The 14,537-nt window shown below is 43.1% G+C and overlaps 1 protein-coding gene across 4 annotated transcripts in view; it reads right to left on the bottom strand.

The window, feature by feature from the left end:
• Window positions 1-14,537, bottom strand: part of ZC3H7A (zinc finger CCCH-type containing 7A) — a 193,972-nt gene that overhangs the window by 52,448 nt on the left and 126,987 nt on the right. For all 4 annotated transcript variants that reach the window (XM_068244740.1, XM_068244737.1, XM_068244738.1 and 1 more), the window contains exons 15-17: window positions 9,376-9,476; window positions 3,511-3,692; window positions 3,354-3,427 (exon numbers count right to left, since the gene is read on the bottom strand). In XM_068244740.1, coding sequence (XP_068100841.1) covers window positions 3,354-3,427; window positions 3,511-3,692; window positions 9,376-9,476 — 357 coding nt within the window. The remainder of the gene's footprint in view (window positions 1-3,353; window positions 3,428-3,510; window positions 3,693-9,375; window positions 9,477-14,537) is intronic.

The following is a 14,537-nucleotide window of genomic DNA, read 5'->3' as shown; positions in this document are numbered from 1 at the left end:
TCCTCTATCATGAATCAGTGCATTTGAATTATGACACTGAAATCAGGTCCATCCAAGTCAGCTCTATCCCATTGTATGTGCTCCTGACCCGCCTGCGATCGAGCAAAATCTCCTGCTGGGACAGATCGACAGAATCAATCGATTTCGGATGGAAATCGATCGGTCAGCATTTGCTTATCGATTTCACTGCACATTCGATCACAGTGATCGAATCTGCTGTATATTGGCGGGAAATCAATGCAGTGTATGGGTAGCTTAAAAGATCCCAGAGTGCCAACAGAGAGTATACCACCACCTGCAATGCAAAGCTTATGACAGCCTAAAGCTACCCATACACTGCGTCGATTTCCCGCCAATATACAGCAGATTCGATTTAAATGAATGGACAATGCCGGTACCATTGCTTATCGTAGTAAGTGCAAATGCTGCACTTGATCAACACAGCTGTCATTTAACCTCACGCAGAAGCCTGTGTGAAAGGGCCCTAAGACCCTGTCTTATTTTAGGGGAAACCCACCGAAGCAGGTTATTTTGGCCTGTGGCGCTCTGCGCCGAAGCTGGGCGCCATCATAGCAGCAATGCTAACAGTATTTCGGGGCTCTGGCAAGTGCCAGAACTCGAATTACACCTCTCTCCGAGTTGCGACAACTCATTCGGCTCGCCCTGCGCCAAACTGCCCAGCGCCCAAATAATATGTACTCAAACCCGGTATATATTCAATTGTTCAATTCAGAGTGTATTCACACAGACAGGTCAGTCGGGCAGCATAGGACCAGAAGTGGGAATAAATTGATGAAAAGCAATAGCAATAACCATTTGGACTTCCTCAAAACATAGAAAAGAAAAAGAAAGTTCAGTTCATAGAGACCATACAGGAGTGAGCCTACCACCCAACTTCCCATAACTCCATTCTGCTTCCAGAAAATAAGTTATTCCATCTAGTGCAAGTTACACCATGACCAACTCTATAGGTCAGACAGGGAGACCACTGAGATTAACTTTCTGGACACCACCATATACATCAGGGAAAACAACCTACAAACGTCTATGTACCGCAAACCAACAGACTGTCCCACATACCTCAGGTATGACAGTTTCCACCCCAAGCACAAGAACTCAATCATTTACAGCCAAGCTATAAGGTGCAACTGGATTTGTTAGGACGGTGGAAAGAGACAAACACCTGGTTCACCTTAACCTATTGCCGTCCGCGTCGCGCGATGGGCGCGGCCGCAGCGGCAGCCCCAGGAATACCAAACGCCAATCTGACTAAAGTCCGATCGGCCTAAACTCCCAGTTGGTACACACTTTTGTTCCAAAGGACACAGCTTGAATGATCTTTGTGTCACTGCCCTGAAGGGTGGCTTCAAATCATTGAAAGATAGATTAATAGAGACAAAATTTATAAATTGGTTCAAAGTTGTGGAAAAAGGCTTGAATAAGGACAAATATTGGTATGAGGTTGATGATATTTAATGCCATAACTCTTTCTCAGCCTATATTGCATCTTCTCTGCTTGTAGCTAAACTTGTAAACTCTAAATTTATGATGCCTCTGTGACAGTCCCAATTGTGTAAGGGGTACTAAGGGGTCTCATCTATTAATCAGCAAACAACCTCTCACCCAATTTAAATGTTCTGTTTCATTTAAGCTGTTTCATTTAAGCCATTTTAATGACATGTATTTATGCCTGCAAAAAAAATCTATGTATCCCCTTTTGATGTTGCATTTATATAACTGTAAAAAAAACTCCCACATAACCCTGTTGGGGAGGTTTTTACTTTAATATTGATACATTGCCTGTTGCTACTTGAGCAAACATTTATATTTCTGTACTGCACAGGACTGTCCTTAGGACCCTAAATATTGTATGTCTTTCCCCTCAGTACAATCAGGGGAGCCTCTAGGCATAGGCAGTACAGGCCATTGCCTGGAGTGCCATTGGTCCTGGGGGCGCCATGTTGCTGGATTAAACCACCCCCCTGGGCTAAGCCACGCCCCTGACTAAGCCCCACCCCCACTGGTGTTTTATTACTTGCTTCTGCTGCATTTGCTTAGGGTAAGTTGCAGGCAGCTGCCACTGTGTCCCTCTGTGCCTTGTACATCCTTTTCCCCCCCTTTGTGCCTCCTTCTGTCCCTTTTGTGCCTCCTTCAGTCCCTTGTGCCATGTCTGACCCCGTTTGCCCTTCTGTCTCCCTTTGTGCCTTCTTCTGTCGCCATGTGCCTCCTTCAGTCCCCCTGTGCCACCTCTGCCTCTTTCTGTCCCTCCATGTCCCCTTGTGCATTTCTTTGCCCCCTGTGCTACCTCTGCCCACGTTCCTCCTTCAGTCCAACTCTGTCTCCTTCTGTCCTCATGTGCCTCCTTCTGTCTCCCTTTGTGCCTCATTCTGTCTCCATGTGCTTCTTCAGTCCCCATGTGCCACCTCTGTCCCCTGCACCTTCCTCTGTCCCCTGTGCCTCCTTCGGTGCCCCTTTGTGCCGCCTTCTGTCTGTTCTCCTGTGGCTCTGTCTGTCCCCCTCTGCCTCCTTCTGTCTCCCTGTGCCTCCTTACATCCCCCTCTGCCTTCTGCTGTCACCCTTTTGTGCCGCCTCCTTTCTCTGTTTGTGCATCCTTGCGTTCCCCTTTGTGCCTCCTATTGTCTTCCCTTGCCTCCTTCTGCCCCCTTTGTGCTTTTTTTCTGTCCCCCATCGTTCTGAATCGGAAACACGTCGAGCCATGTGAGCCCAGCCGGAAGACGGTGACGTCATGGCCGGCGCGACACATGGAGGCGTTGCCGATGTACTCGATCGCCGCCGCATCCTGCCCATTGGTTGGCCCACGTCCTGCTGATTGTTGCAGGTGAGTGGGGTCATACCTGGTTTGTGTAGCTCACACTATTGGTTGTGAGTAGTATAGGTGGGCGGGAGTTATGGGTGTGCCCGTTGTGAAGGGGGTGGCACTGCTCTCCACAACCATGGGGTGTATGGTCTCGAGAAAGCCCTTATCTTGGGGCGAAATGGCAGTCGACTACACCTCCGCACCTCTACTTATCTGCAATGGCCTGATAAGTATTTTTGCTCTTGTATGTATTTTTAAAGCCGCATGCTACTGTCTTTTAATGAAGATTAATAAAAGTTGGAAGTTTTATACTGGATGAGCTGCTCCTGGAATCGCTTTCCTTCTCCTTGTAATACATTTCAGAATGTAAATCAGGGTAAGGAAAGATTTTACAATGGGCCAACCCTGACTAAATAATCAACAAAGTAATATTATAAAAAAAAATTAAGCAATGTATTCATTACAATATTTTCACTACAGTTCCTCTTTAACGTGTACTTTGTATTAAATACTTTGATATAATCTGAAATAATACCTGAGGCTGCAACGCACTGGACTCCTTTGCCCAATATTTCTGAGATTCCTGAACAATGTCTTCAAAGGAAATTCCTACATGGAAAGAGGAAACATTACAACACATAACAGAGGAACCCTTGAGTGTTCATCATTTTCTGCACAAATGCTGTCCCTACCTGTCTCTCTTTGTATGACCCAAACTCGGAGCTCCACCAAGCTGTGTGCATAGAAGCACTCATCTTCTCTTAAACATCCATAACGAGCCTCATGTCGACAAAGGTCAAGCACAATCTGACTGGTTAAGGGACGAATCTTGCAGTATTTTACAACAGCATCTCTGAATGTATGAATAAGACATCTGTAAAAAAGATAAATAAATAATTGAAATATTGTGTATTCAAAAGCAGCCAAGTGACTTATGCAACAAAATGACTATTCTAGTGGTCCTGTCTCTGGCAACCCCCATGACAAGGTCTAGACATTTCAATTGGTTACATTACTGTGTGTTATGAGGAAAGGGAAGGTGGCTAATTTCTTCTCAACAAGGAAGCTCATGTTTCCATTTTAACTGATGTTAAATTTCCCCTGAATAAAAAAAAATAGAACCCTATGAAATAAACATATTTTCCTAATCCATTTCCAAAAATGGCGCTGGACCCAGAACTGCTTCCGGGTCAGTGCTTTCAGAAGTGCTGAATGCCCGTCCTTTACATGTACCACACACAGTTGACCTAAGAATTCATGCAATAAAAACTGTATGGAAAGGGGTGGAAACTGAGAGGGAAAGGAGCTTCAAGTAGGACGGACTGGTCACAGACAGAGGAGGAGGCGGAATACCTCTTCCCTCTTTGTCCTTATCCGACAGGCGTCCCAATGGAATATTTAAGGAGAGGATTGTGAGGACCCCAAGGGGTGCAGACAGGTAAGAAGGGTGCTGTGATGAACGTCACAAGACTCCCTTCACAAACACAGTTGCCTAAACAGAACCACTCTTGATACTTGGACCTACAGAGGACTCTGGGCAAACCGCTACCTGGGTTGGAAGCTTTCCAATAAATAGGCCTTGATCCACTATACCCCAGTAAAGTTGATGTCAATTTTACAGGTACTAACGCTGCAAGAACACCGCCCATTAACCCATTAGCGCCTCAAAAGTTACCGGGTTACCATAGCAAAGCGAGTGTTGACCCAGTAACAGGCGTGTCGCTGATGGGTTAACGGGTGGAGTTCTTGCGGCGTTAGTACTGGTAAAAAAAAATTCTCTTTTAAGAGAGTCTGAACTTAGATAGACAAACATATACTGTATAAAAGTCAAAACCCACTTTCGTTTAAAGAGACTCTGAAGTCTCATTTTTTCCCTGCTTTTGTCATATAATCCTGTTCAGCATGAATGCCTCAGTGAAAACGCCGCATCCCCGCGGCAGATGGGTGATTTATTGCTGTGTTTTAGACCAGCAAAGTTTTACGACTTTGCTGGTCGCAGATTGTGCTGCCCTGGCTCGCAGGGCTTCTCTTCCTGGAGAGGCTGAGCTTTGAGCTGTAGCTCAGCCTCTCCGCAATCTCTGCGGATCTCCGCCTCCTCCCCGCTCCTCTCAGTGAAAGAAGACTGAGAGGGGCGGGGAGAGGCGGCGATCAGCAGAGATTGACTGCGGAGGAGGCAGAGCTACACCCTGAAGCTCTGCCTCATTAAAGAGTAACTGTCAGGCTGCAAAAGCTAATATAAACCTCTATTCTCCTGTGTTAAACAGTTTAGAAGGAAGCCAAAAAGGCAATACTGAAGTTAAAAATCTCTCTTACTGTGATGTGTGCTGAACAGCAAGGCTGTTATTCCCAAGCTCGTAAGGAGGCCGGCAGGACGCATAACAGATACTGCAAAGCATTCTGGGGCTGCTTCTCCCCAGTGCACTACCTGGGGTCATCCCCTTCATTTCCCAATCACGCCCTAAGGCTGCTTTCACAGTGAGAAGTTACAGGCTCATGTTACAGCAGCTTCTAACAGCAGCCTAAACTCACAGCACTGAAAAATCACAGGGCACATGTTCCGTTAGAGTATACTGCATGAGCCCGCTATTGTTCCTAGCCACATGGCTAATTAATATTCACTACACAGTAGTGTTGTCCATTAGGATCTTTTTTGTGAGTCGAATCATCAGGAAGCAGGGAGGATATGACATCACAATTGGCTTCATAGGAGACAAACATGGAACCTACCATGGCTGTCAGGAGCATCATTCTCTGCAAATCCTATATAAAAATTCTGTGAAATCCAAACGTGGACAGTGAAATGCATATGTAATGTAAGTAGAGCCAATATTAAGCTAATGATATATGTGTTTTTTTTCTCTGAGACCCTATACCTAACAGCTCCTCTTTAAGGAAGTGAAGCCCTGCGAGCCCCGGAGCTCTGCAGGGCTAATCCTCAGTCATAAATCACCCATCTGCTGCGGGGACGCAGCGATTTTACTGGGGCACTCATGCTGAACAGGATTATATGACAAAAGCAGGGAAAAAAAGTGACTTCAGAGTCTCTTTAAGAAAACTTCAACTGCTTTATCTCTCAGGTTGGCTGTATATATTGCAAGGATTACTGGGAAACATTACTTCAGCTTACTAACATGTTCTTAAGCCGCATCTACACGCGTAGATGCGGCCGCGATGTTCCTTATCGTGCCGCTAATGCGGCTCGATTGATAAGATCCGACAGGACGGATCTCCTCACCGCCGATTCCCTGCTCGCTCCCCGCGAGGGGACAATGGCAGGGAATCGAGCGGAAGATAAGCGCTGCCGGCGAGCGGGGAATCGAATCCGGCACACGCGCGGCTAATCGAGCCGTTGGATCGCTACAACATCTCCCCGTGTAGACGGGGCTTTATACAACATTGTGAAAAGTCACTTTTATTTCCAATACTCTGAATTGGTACAAACATTATCACCATTGCTTGGAGCCCTTTCTTATGTTATGCACTTTACTCTGTTTCGGAATAATCCTGTAATGTTGGAGCTCTTCATCTGCAGACAAATACGGGGACTGAACAATTTCCTGAGGAGGGGGACCCAACAACATCATCATTTTATACCATCTCAATTAACATGTTTTATGAAACTTTTACTGTTATGGGAAAATGAATGTTTCCAGCAATTACATTTCTCCTGTACTTTAAAGAGAGTCTGAAGCCAAATTAAATACTTCTTTTTACCTGCAATTTATCTTAAAGGGGCACTATGGCAAAAAATTGTAAAATTTAAAATACGTGCAAACACAGATAAATAAGAAGTACGTTTTTGCCAGAGTAAAATGAGCCATAAATTACTTTTCTCCTATGTTTCAGTCACTTGCAGTAAGTAGTAGAAATCTGACAGAAGTGACAGGTTTTGGACTAGTCCATCTCTTCATAGGGGATTCCGAGCTAGGCTTTTATTATTTATAAAGATATTACCTAAAAAGGATTTAAACAATGATGCTGGCCAGCTTTCCTGCTCGCTACACAGTTTTTTGGCAGTTGGACGGAGCAACTGCCATTCACTAAATGCTTTTGAAAATAAATAAATCCCTGAGAATCCCCCCCGTGAAGAGATGGACTAGTCCAAAACCTGTCACTTCTCTCAGATTTCTACTACCTACTGTAAGTGACAGCAACATAGGAGAAAAGTAATTTATGGCTCATTTAACTCTGGAAAAGCCGTACTTCTTATTTATGTTTGCATATATTTTAAGTTTTAAAATTTTTCGCCATAGTGCCCCTTTAAGCAATATGAGCAGTGCTGAAACTCTGCATTCCCGCGGCAGAACAAGGTCTTTATACTCCTCCAAATCCCCTGGGCAAAAATAGGGGAGAGCTTCCTGGTAGCTCTGCCTTTACTGGAGTCAATCTCCCATGATCGCTGCCTTTCGCCGCCCCTGTCAGTCTTCTTTCACTGAGAGGGGCGGGAGAGGCGGAGATGCATGGAGATTGACTCCAGCAGATGCAGAGCTACAGCGCAAAGCTCTGCCTTCCCAGGCAGCAAAATACACGACCTGGAAAGTCAGTGGAGTTTTGCCCCGGGGTTTGGGGGTATTAAGACTTCATTCTGCTGCGGGAATGCAGCGTTTCAGCAGTGCTCATGTTGCATAAGATAAATAGCAGGTAAAAAGAAGTATTTAATTTGGCTTCAGACTCTCTTAGCCCTGTAAAATAATAAGCACCACTGCACAACTCACCTACTCCTGGATATGATCGCTGCCTTTTGCGCCTTGTCAGTTCTCCCGGGAGAGCTGACAAGGCGCAGCAGACAGCGGTCAGATCCAGGAGTAGGCGAGTTGTGCAGTGGTGGGTTTTTTTTGTTTTTGTTTTTTTTTTACAGGTCTCCCTAGCGGTATTGACAGATATAGCCGTCCATAAAAACATGCTGTGAACAGTATAAACGTGCATACACATCAATACTCTCCTGCACTGTATACTAGACCCTTACTTGACACATTTTGGCAAGTTACAGGATAAAAAAAAGTTTTAAAAATAAATGTTATTACTATTTGCACAGAAATCCTGGGGAAATTGAACGCCAGGGTGGTTAAAGGACGGCACAAGGGAGTGTGATTAGGGATAACTGCCATATCCTCCCCATCCATATTCGACGTTCTAGTCCAGTCAAAGATTTCGGCTGACTAGAACGGGGGCCCCTGGTGGCACAGGACTTTGAGAGGTTCTGGACATATGTCGCAGCACCACTTACACAGCAGAAACTTTATTCATTAAATGCCCTCTCAGTTCAGGGATACTTTAAGAGCTGCAACTCCTGACCACTCACACATTGCACAAAAGCATTACCCTTCAGCGGTGTCTCCCCCCCTCTAGTGTGCAGGAGTCAGAAGGCTGTCTGCTACAACTCCTATTCTACACTTCAGGTTCCTCCTTCCTCACCTTAATATTCACTCTGGCAAATTAAAGGTTAAAGCGGACCAAAACTCTTGCACAGCACACACTGAAAGGTCTTTATTCCAAATACAGTTGCTGAAAAAAATGTACTACTGTGTTCTTTTATCCTTTAGCCAGACACAGTTCTTATCAGTAGCTGTGATTAGACTGTAGGAGCTCTGCCAGGAGCTGTGGCATGGCTGTCTGCTCATATATAAATACTATGGCATAAGGCTTGGGCCACACTAGCTCCGGGTGCGGGACGCATCTGCGGTCCGGGCTCAGGTTTTCAAAAACCGGAACGCAAACGGATCTGTGCTGCCTTTTTTGCAGCACACGTTTTGGATCCGTTTGCGTGTTTTGCTTTTGCTAGAGGGGGTAGTAGCCACAATGGGGGGGCTGCGGGCAAAGCGGCGGCCAGGGGGGGTCGCCTCCCCCTCTGGCTCACCTGGGTGCCCCCCAACCCCGCTCGCACATAATGTAATAAATTGTACCTAAGGAAGTTCGGCAAGCTGGGCTTTTCCGCTCACACTACTTGCCATCACTTCCTGCAATGCCGGGGGTGGGGGGGGGGGTGGGGGTGGGAGGGGTTGACCCCCATGGCCGCCGCTTTACCCGCAGCCCCCCGTCCTGGCTGCTACCCCCTCCAGCATGGCGGCCCCCTCCTTCACCAAGGGACATTGGAAACAAATCAGTTTCCAGTGTCCCAAAATGTCAGTGAAGAGGGAGGCCCGTTTCCCCATATACGGGTCCGTGAAAAATGCTGCAAATCCGGACTCTGCGTTCCGGGTTTAAAAACGAATTCCGCGGATCGCACGCGGATACGTTTTTAACTTGAGTGTGTACTGCTGCTATTTTTAACATTGGTATCCGTGGATCCGTTTTTCGTCCGGGACAAAAAACATAGCTACGGATACATTTTTAAAGCAAGTGTGAACTAGCCCTAACCCTTTTTGCACTCCCTGGAAAGTGAATCAAAGTTAAAACTTCAGGTTTTTTTTTTTTTTTTTTAGGATTTCCATTAATTGTAACAAGGAAAACTTTTTCTATAAAGGTTATAATGCTGTGGCTAATCTTTTTGAGCAGAGAGAAAGGTCTGAGTTTACTTCCAATGTAAAGCTTCATAATGCACTTTTGTTGATACTTACTTGTTTTCCTCAAAAGAATGCTTAGATACAGGATGCGAGCAGATGAATGGGTTTTCCTTACTTTGCTGGCTTATCATTCTGGGTTTGTGGTCAAAACATTTCTACAATACAAAAAACAAGTTTATTTAAAACAAAATTTAGATGAAATAATACTATATTTGGATAGAGGCTCATTTAAACACACAATTTGCCCTGTTGTTGTACAGATTTTATTTTTATTTTGGTATTGTCAGAGTGACCAATCTGCAACAAGTATGCAGATAGCAGAGATAGAGGGTGCCAGAATGCCTGATCTGCATATTTGTGTTGAATCAGTGATTCAGATATAGGGATGGTTAATGAGATACAAATAACTACTGAAATCTGTTTAAAAGACCTGATTGGAACACATTTTGTAGAAAAGAATCTACATATTGAGGGATCTGGCCACACAGACACCCCCTCCCCCCCCCCCCCCCCAAAAAAAAAAATCCTTACTACCGTACAGGGACTCAAAAGAGTAGCATTCCTGTCATAGTCTCATTGTACTCTATCAATAATTACAAGCCCTTATTTTGCCAAAAACAACAATACACCCTCATGACATACATATTTAAAAAGGCACAGACTAACTGGTTAGTCTGTGCCTCTCGGATTTACAAGCCCTACTCCATAGAGCCAAATTAATCCATGCCATGCACTGATGAGGATCAAACAATCCGAAACAGTCTGTATGCATGTTGGATTATTATGGGCTCTGTACATATTAACAAGCTGACACATCATTGCATTCCAGCGGTTCTGGAGGTGTGTTTAGCTTCTAAGGGTACAATGGTTAATTTGCATATATTCAGCAGTGGTGCCTGGGAGACATCTCGAGCTCACTCCAACCTGAATTATCGCAAATTCTTTCTGTTTTAGGAAAGCAAACTTTTGTTTATATTTAAGATACAGGAGGAATAGAATCCGCACACCCGCAGGTAGAATCCAAGGGTTTTTATTTAGTCCAATTCACAAAAGCAGTACAATGGCTGACATGTTTCGGATCTTATCCTTACTCATAGCCTAAACATACTGACATCTAGGTGGTCCATATATACTCACACAGCTCCGCCCCTAGGTGTGTACACATATGGGAGCTTAAAGACGCAGGACTAAACCTGCAAAAGGTGCGTATACATGGAAAACCACCATCACATAGATCCAATGTACACAAAGTACAGTATTAAAAATACAAATACAATACTAGGAATGTGAAATACGAAATACAAAATGCAATACTATAGAGATACAAAAATACAAAAATACAAATGTACAAAGGGAAAAGTAAAACGTTATCAGTATATAAAATTAATATCCCACCTAGCATTGAGACCATTCGGTTCCCTAGTACCCATCTGCAGAATCCAAAAAGCCTCCCGTGTGCGTAATTTCTTGTAAAGGTCACACCGTCTAAAGGGGGCAGTCACTCTCTCAATCCCCTGAAATGAAAAGCCCTCCATATTGCAATCATGTTTCTCCCTGTAGTGTCTCGCAACATTGCTAATATTATCTGTCTTCCAAGAGGCCGCATTATAATGCTCAGAGATCCTTTGTCTCAGGCAACGCGTAGTACAGCCCACATATTGTAGGCTGCAGACAGTGCATGTGACCACATAGACAACAGATTTTGTACTACAATTAATAAATTGTCGTATAGGGAAAGTTTTTCGATTAGCAACCGAGGAAACACCACGTGAAGAATGATGATGGATGCAAAAATTGCACGATGAGAGTCCACAACTATGTGACCCCAAAAGAGACAGCCAAGTAGACCGCTGGGGTGTAGCATTGGATTGAAACAAACTGGGAGAAAGAGTAGACGACAGAGAGGGAGCCCTTCTATAGGCAAATCTACAGCCTGGCTCAAGTATTTCCTGTAGCTTATCATCAGCATACAATACAGGGATATATTTCTTGATCACCCCTATAATTTGGTTATATTGTTGGCTGTAAGTGGTTGTAAAGTTTATAGGGGACTCATTTTGTTTATATTTAAAAAGCTAAGTCTTTAAAGGAATACTATCGATACCCAAGTGTTCTAAAATGACAGTGTGCAAATAACGTCTAAGTACCTGTGTAAACATTTTCCTACTTTTCATGTTAAATATCAGAGGCAAAAGCTGTAATTTATTGAGGGTAGGATTTAGCTATATTGGGACAAATCAATTGCAGGGGTGTCTGCTTCAATGCACAGCCAGAGTTGCATATCAGACTACAGAAAGCAAACATCAAACATATCAAACTCTGAAAGCAAAAACAGTATGAAAAAGCTGTGACAATTAGTTACATTTCCTCTGCTCTCTTCAGACACGTCAGTCAGAAACACAAGACACAGAAGCTGCAGCTGTTCTCTCTGTCACACACAGAGTTACATATAGAGTTAACTGATCAAGTGTGAGGGGAATTTCCCCTCTACTCATGGCTCAGTCAGCCCTCAGTTTTGGTCAGTAAAGTTTGAAAGTGTTTTGATAACAGTAAACAATGAAGTTGCTACTAAAATGTATACACCAGTACTTAGCAGCACTTCCCAAACAATTCCTGTGTCCATTGAAAAAAATATGTGAATCGATAGTATTCCTTTAAGGTAACAATTTACATATAGACTTTTAAATTCCATAATTTTTATAAATAGCTTTTATTTAATTTTTTTTACAAGTGTGTTATATGGGGGCAGGGAGGGGGCAGAAGGGGTTAATGGGCTTTTTAGAGGAATAGGAAATTTATTTTGTAATATTCTTTACCCTAATATTTTTTTTTTTGACCACTAGATGTCCTCACACTGTCTCCGGTCTGGTTAAAAAGCTGAATAGCACTGTTCTAGAAAGCAGGAAGTGACAAGTATTTTTTTTTATGGAATGATCACTGTTGCTCGGTGCAACCGTGATCATTTATATTGGAAGACACTTTGATTTGCTTTGGGAACATATGTTCCCATTCACTGCGACACTGCGGGAAGGGAACAGGAAGCGACGAGTATCTACATCTCTGGGAGCTCAAGTGCAGTATTTAGGTACGTAGATACTTTTCCGCCGGGATGGTAACCGGTTAATGCAGAATAGCAAAGCTGTTTACATGAATTTGATGTGGCCTTTGTAATATCAGGACTCAGTCTCAGATCACTTATTTACACAGTATGCACAAAGTCAACTGGCTATCACCCCTGAAAAACAGTCAAATGTGGTGAAGCAGTTTGATTAAGTGCCCTTTTTCCACTACCTGCATTACCAGCGTTTTGTGATCCGAACACAATTACAAAACAAACAATGAAAACCCTGTCAATTTTTCCACTAGTGCGATCAACTTTTGGGGGACAAAAAGCTCCTGGCTAGGAAGCTGACACTATACCCTGTCATTGACAATGTGAATGCACCAGCATGTTGTCTGTATAATAAGATTCACCGGAGCCCCATATCTGCTGGGTTCCAGCGTGTAGCCCTGCCACCTTGCAGAAAAGGCCTCTGCTACAGTATGTCTGATATAGAAAAGGTCAGGGCTATTTTCTGCAAGGGGGCAGATATATGCACTGTAACCCCGCTAATAGAGGGTTCCAGTGAATCAGTGGATTTTATTAAACAGACAATGTGTTGGGACATTCTAACTCTTAAGCATTAGTGTGCCTCTGTGTTTTTTTATGTACACCAGAGATGCATTTTAACTTAACTTAGGATATAACTGTAGAGTAGCTGTTGAATAGAAATCAAAACTAGTCGTCCTTGGTAAGAATACTTGTAGAGGGTACAGACAGGAACAAAGAACATCCATCAGGCCCTAGGCAATCTAACTGTGAGTACATCTAAAGGTGCCCATTAACAGTACAATTTTTCCTTCAAATCTTTTGACGCAATTTTTATGACCAAATTGGAAAACTGCTGTGTGTAGCGCAACTTGGTGTGAAATTACTCTTTGGTCGATTGGAAAAGGAAAAAGTATTGATCTGAAAGTTGGATTTTATGATCGAATCGGAATGTAAAAGCTTCTTAAATCGTTCCGTTAATGGGAAAAATCAATAGTTGCCTTCTGATCAGTTTTCATTGTTTAAATTGCATCGAAAGATTGAATCTGATGGAAAAATTGTACCGTTAATGGGCACCTTAAGAGTGATGTGCAGGTAGTCTGTAGGAGAATGAAGGGATTCGTCCTCTATTACACCTTCTTCAAGCACAATCAGGTTTATGGGTGACAGACAACACCTCTATGTGTAATGTGCACAACATTCTCAGTGGATTCACAACAGCTCTGGGGGGTGCATATGTACTATTGTGCAACTTAATTTGTAGTCACCAAACCCAATTTTAACAACATATCAAATTCTTTGATTTTATAAGCAAAGGGAGTGCATACATTTGCATTAAAAATTTGAATAAACCTGTAGCAATGCAGAATTATTTGCATCTCATTGACCATCCCTATAAGTGATGCAACTACACATCAGGCTTTATTCTTAATATAGCAGATAGGTTATTTATTATAAATAAAGGATCCCTGTGTACATATCAGATATACAGTCAGGTCTATAAATATTGGGACATCGACACAGCTCTAGCATTTTTGGCTCTATATACAACCACAATGGATTTGGAATGAAATGAACATGATGTACTTTAAAGTGGACCCAAATTAAAAATACAAGATTTCAGAAATAAAATCTATTTTCTAAATTATAATAATAAATAACAGCCTTTTTTCAGCTGCATGATGACAAAGATAAAATATTTTACATTTATTGGAGGAACCACTCCCTTCCTTTCAAATTGCCGGGACAAAATCCGGCAAACTGTTGGAGTAGATGGTGTCCGGCAATGGAGGAATTGCTAATGGCTGCCCCCAGTATAACCCTTGTTATGAAAAGAGAAGGGTGAAAAGCATGCATTGAAATGATCATAGGTTTGAAGGAGTGTTTATTTATCTTTGTATGTGTCAAAGTGGTGCAACTAAATATTTTTAATTAAAAAAAATGTTTGGTTTGGGTCCGCTTTAACTGCAGACTGTTAGCTTTAATTTGAGGGTGTTTACATCCAAATCAGGTGAACTCCCTTGTTAAAGACGTTACCAGGCAAAAAAAAAAAAAAAACAGAGTTTCACTTACCTGGAGCCCCATGGAATGTGTAAAAATTTACGCAATGCGGCCCGACGACCCTGAG

This window comes from Hyperolius riggenbachi, chromosome 7, assembly GCF_040937935.1.
Source record: "Hyperolius riggenbachi isolate aHypRig1 chromosome 7, aHypRig1.pri, whole genome shotgun sequence".
In the NCBI taxonomy this organism is placed as follows: domain Eukaryota; kingdom Metazoa; phylum Chordata; class Amphibia; order Anura; family Hyperoliidae; genus Hyperolius; species Hyperolius riggenbachi.
Note: the sequence above shows the minus strand (reverse complement) of the source record. Positions and strands in the feature narration are given on the sequence as shown.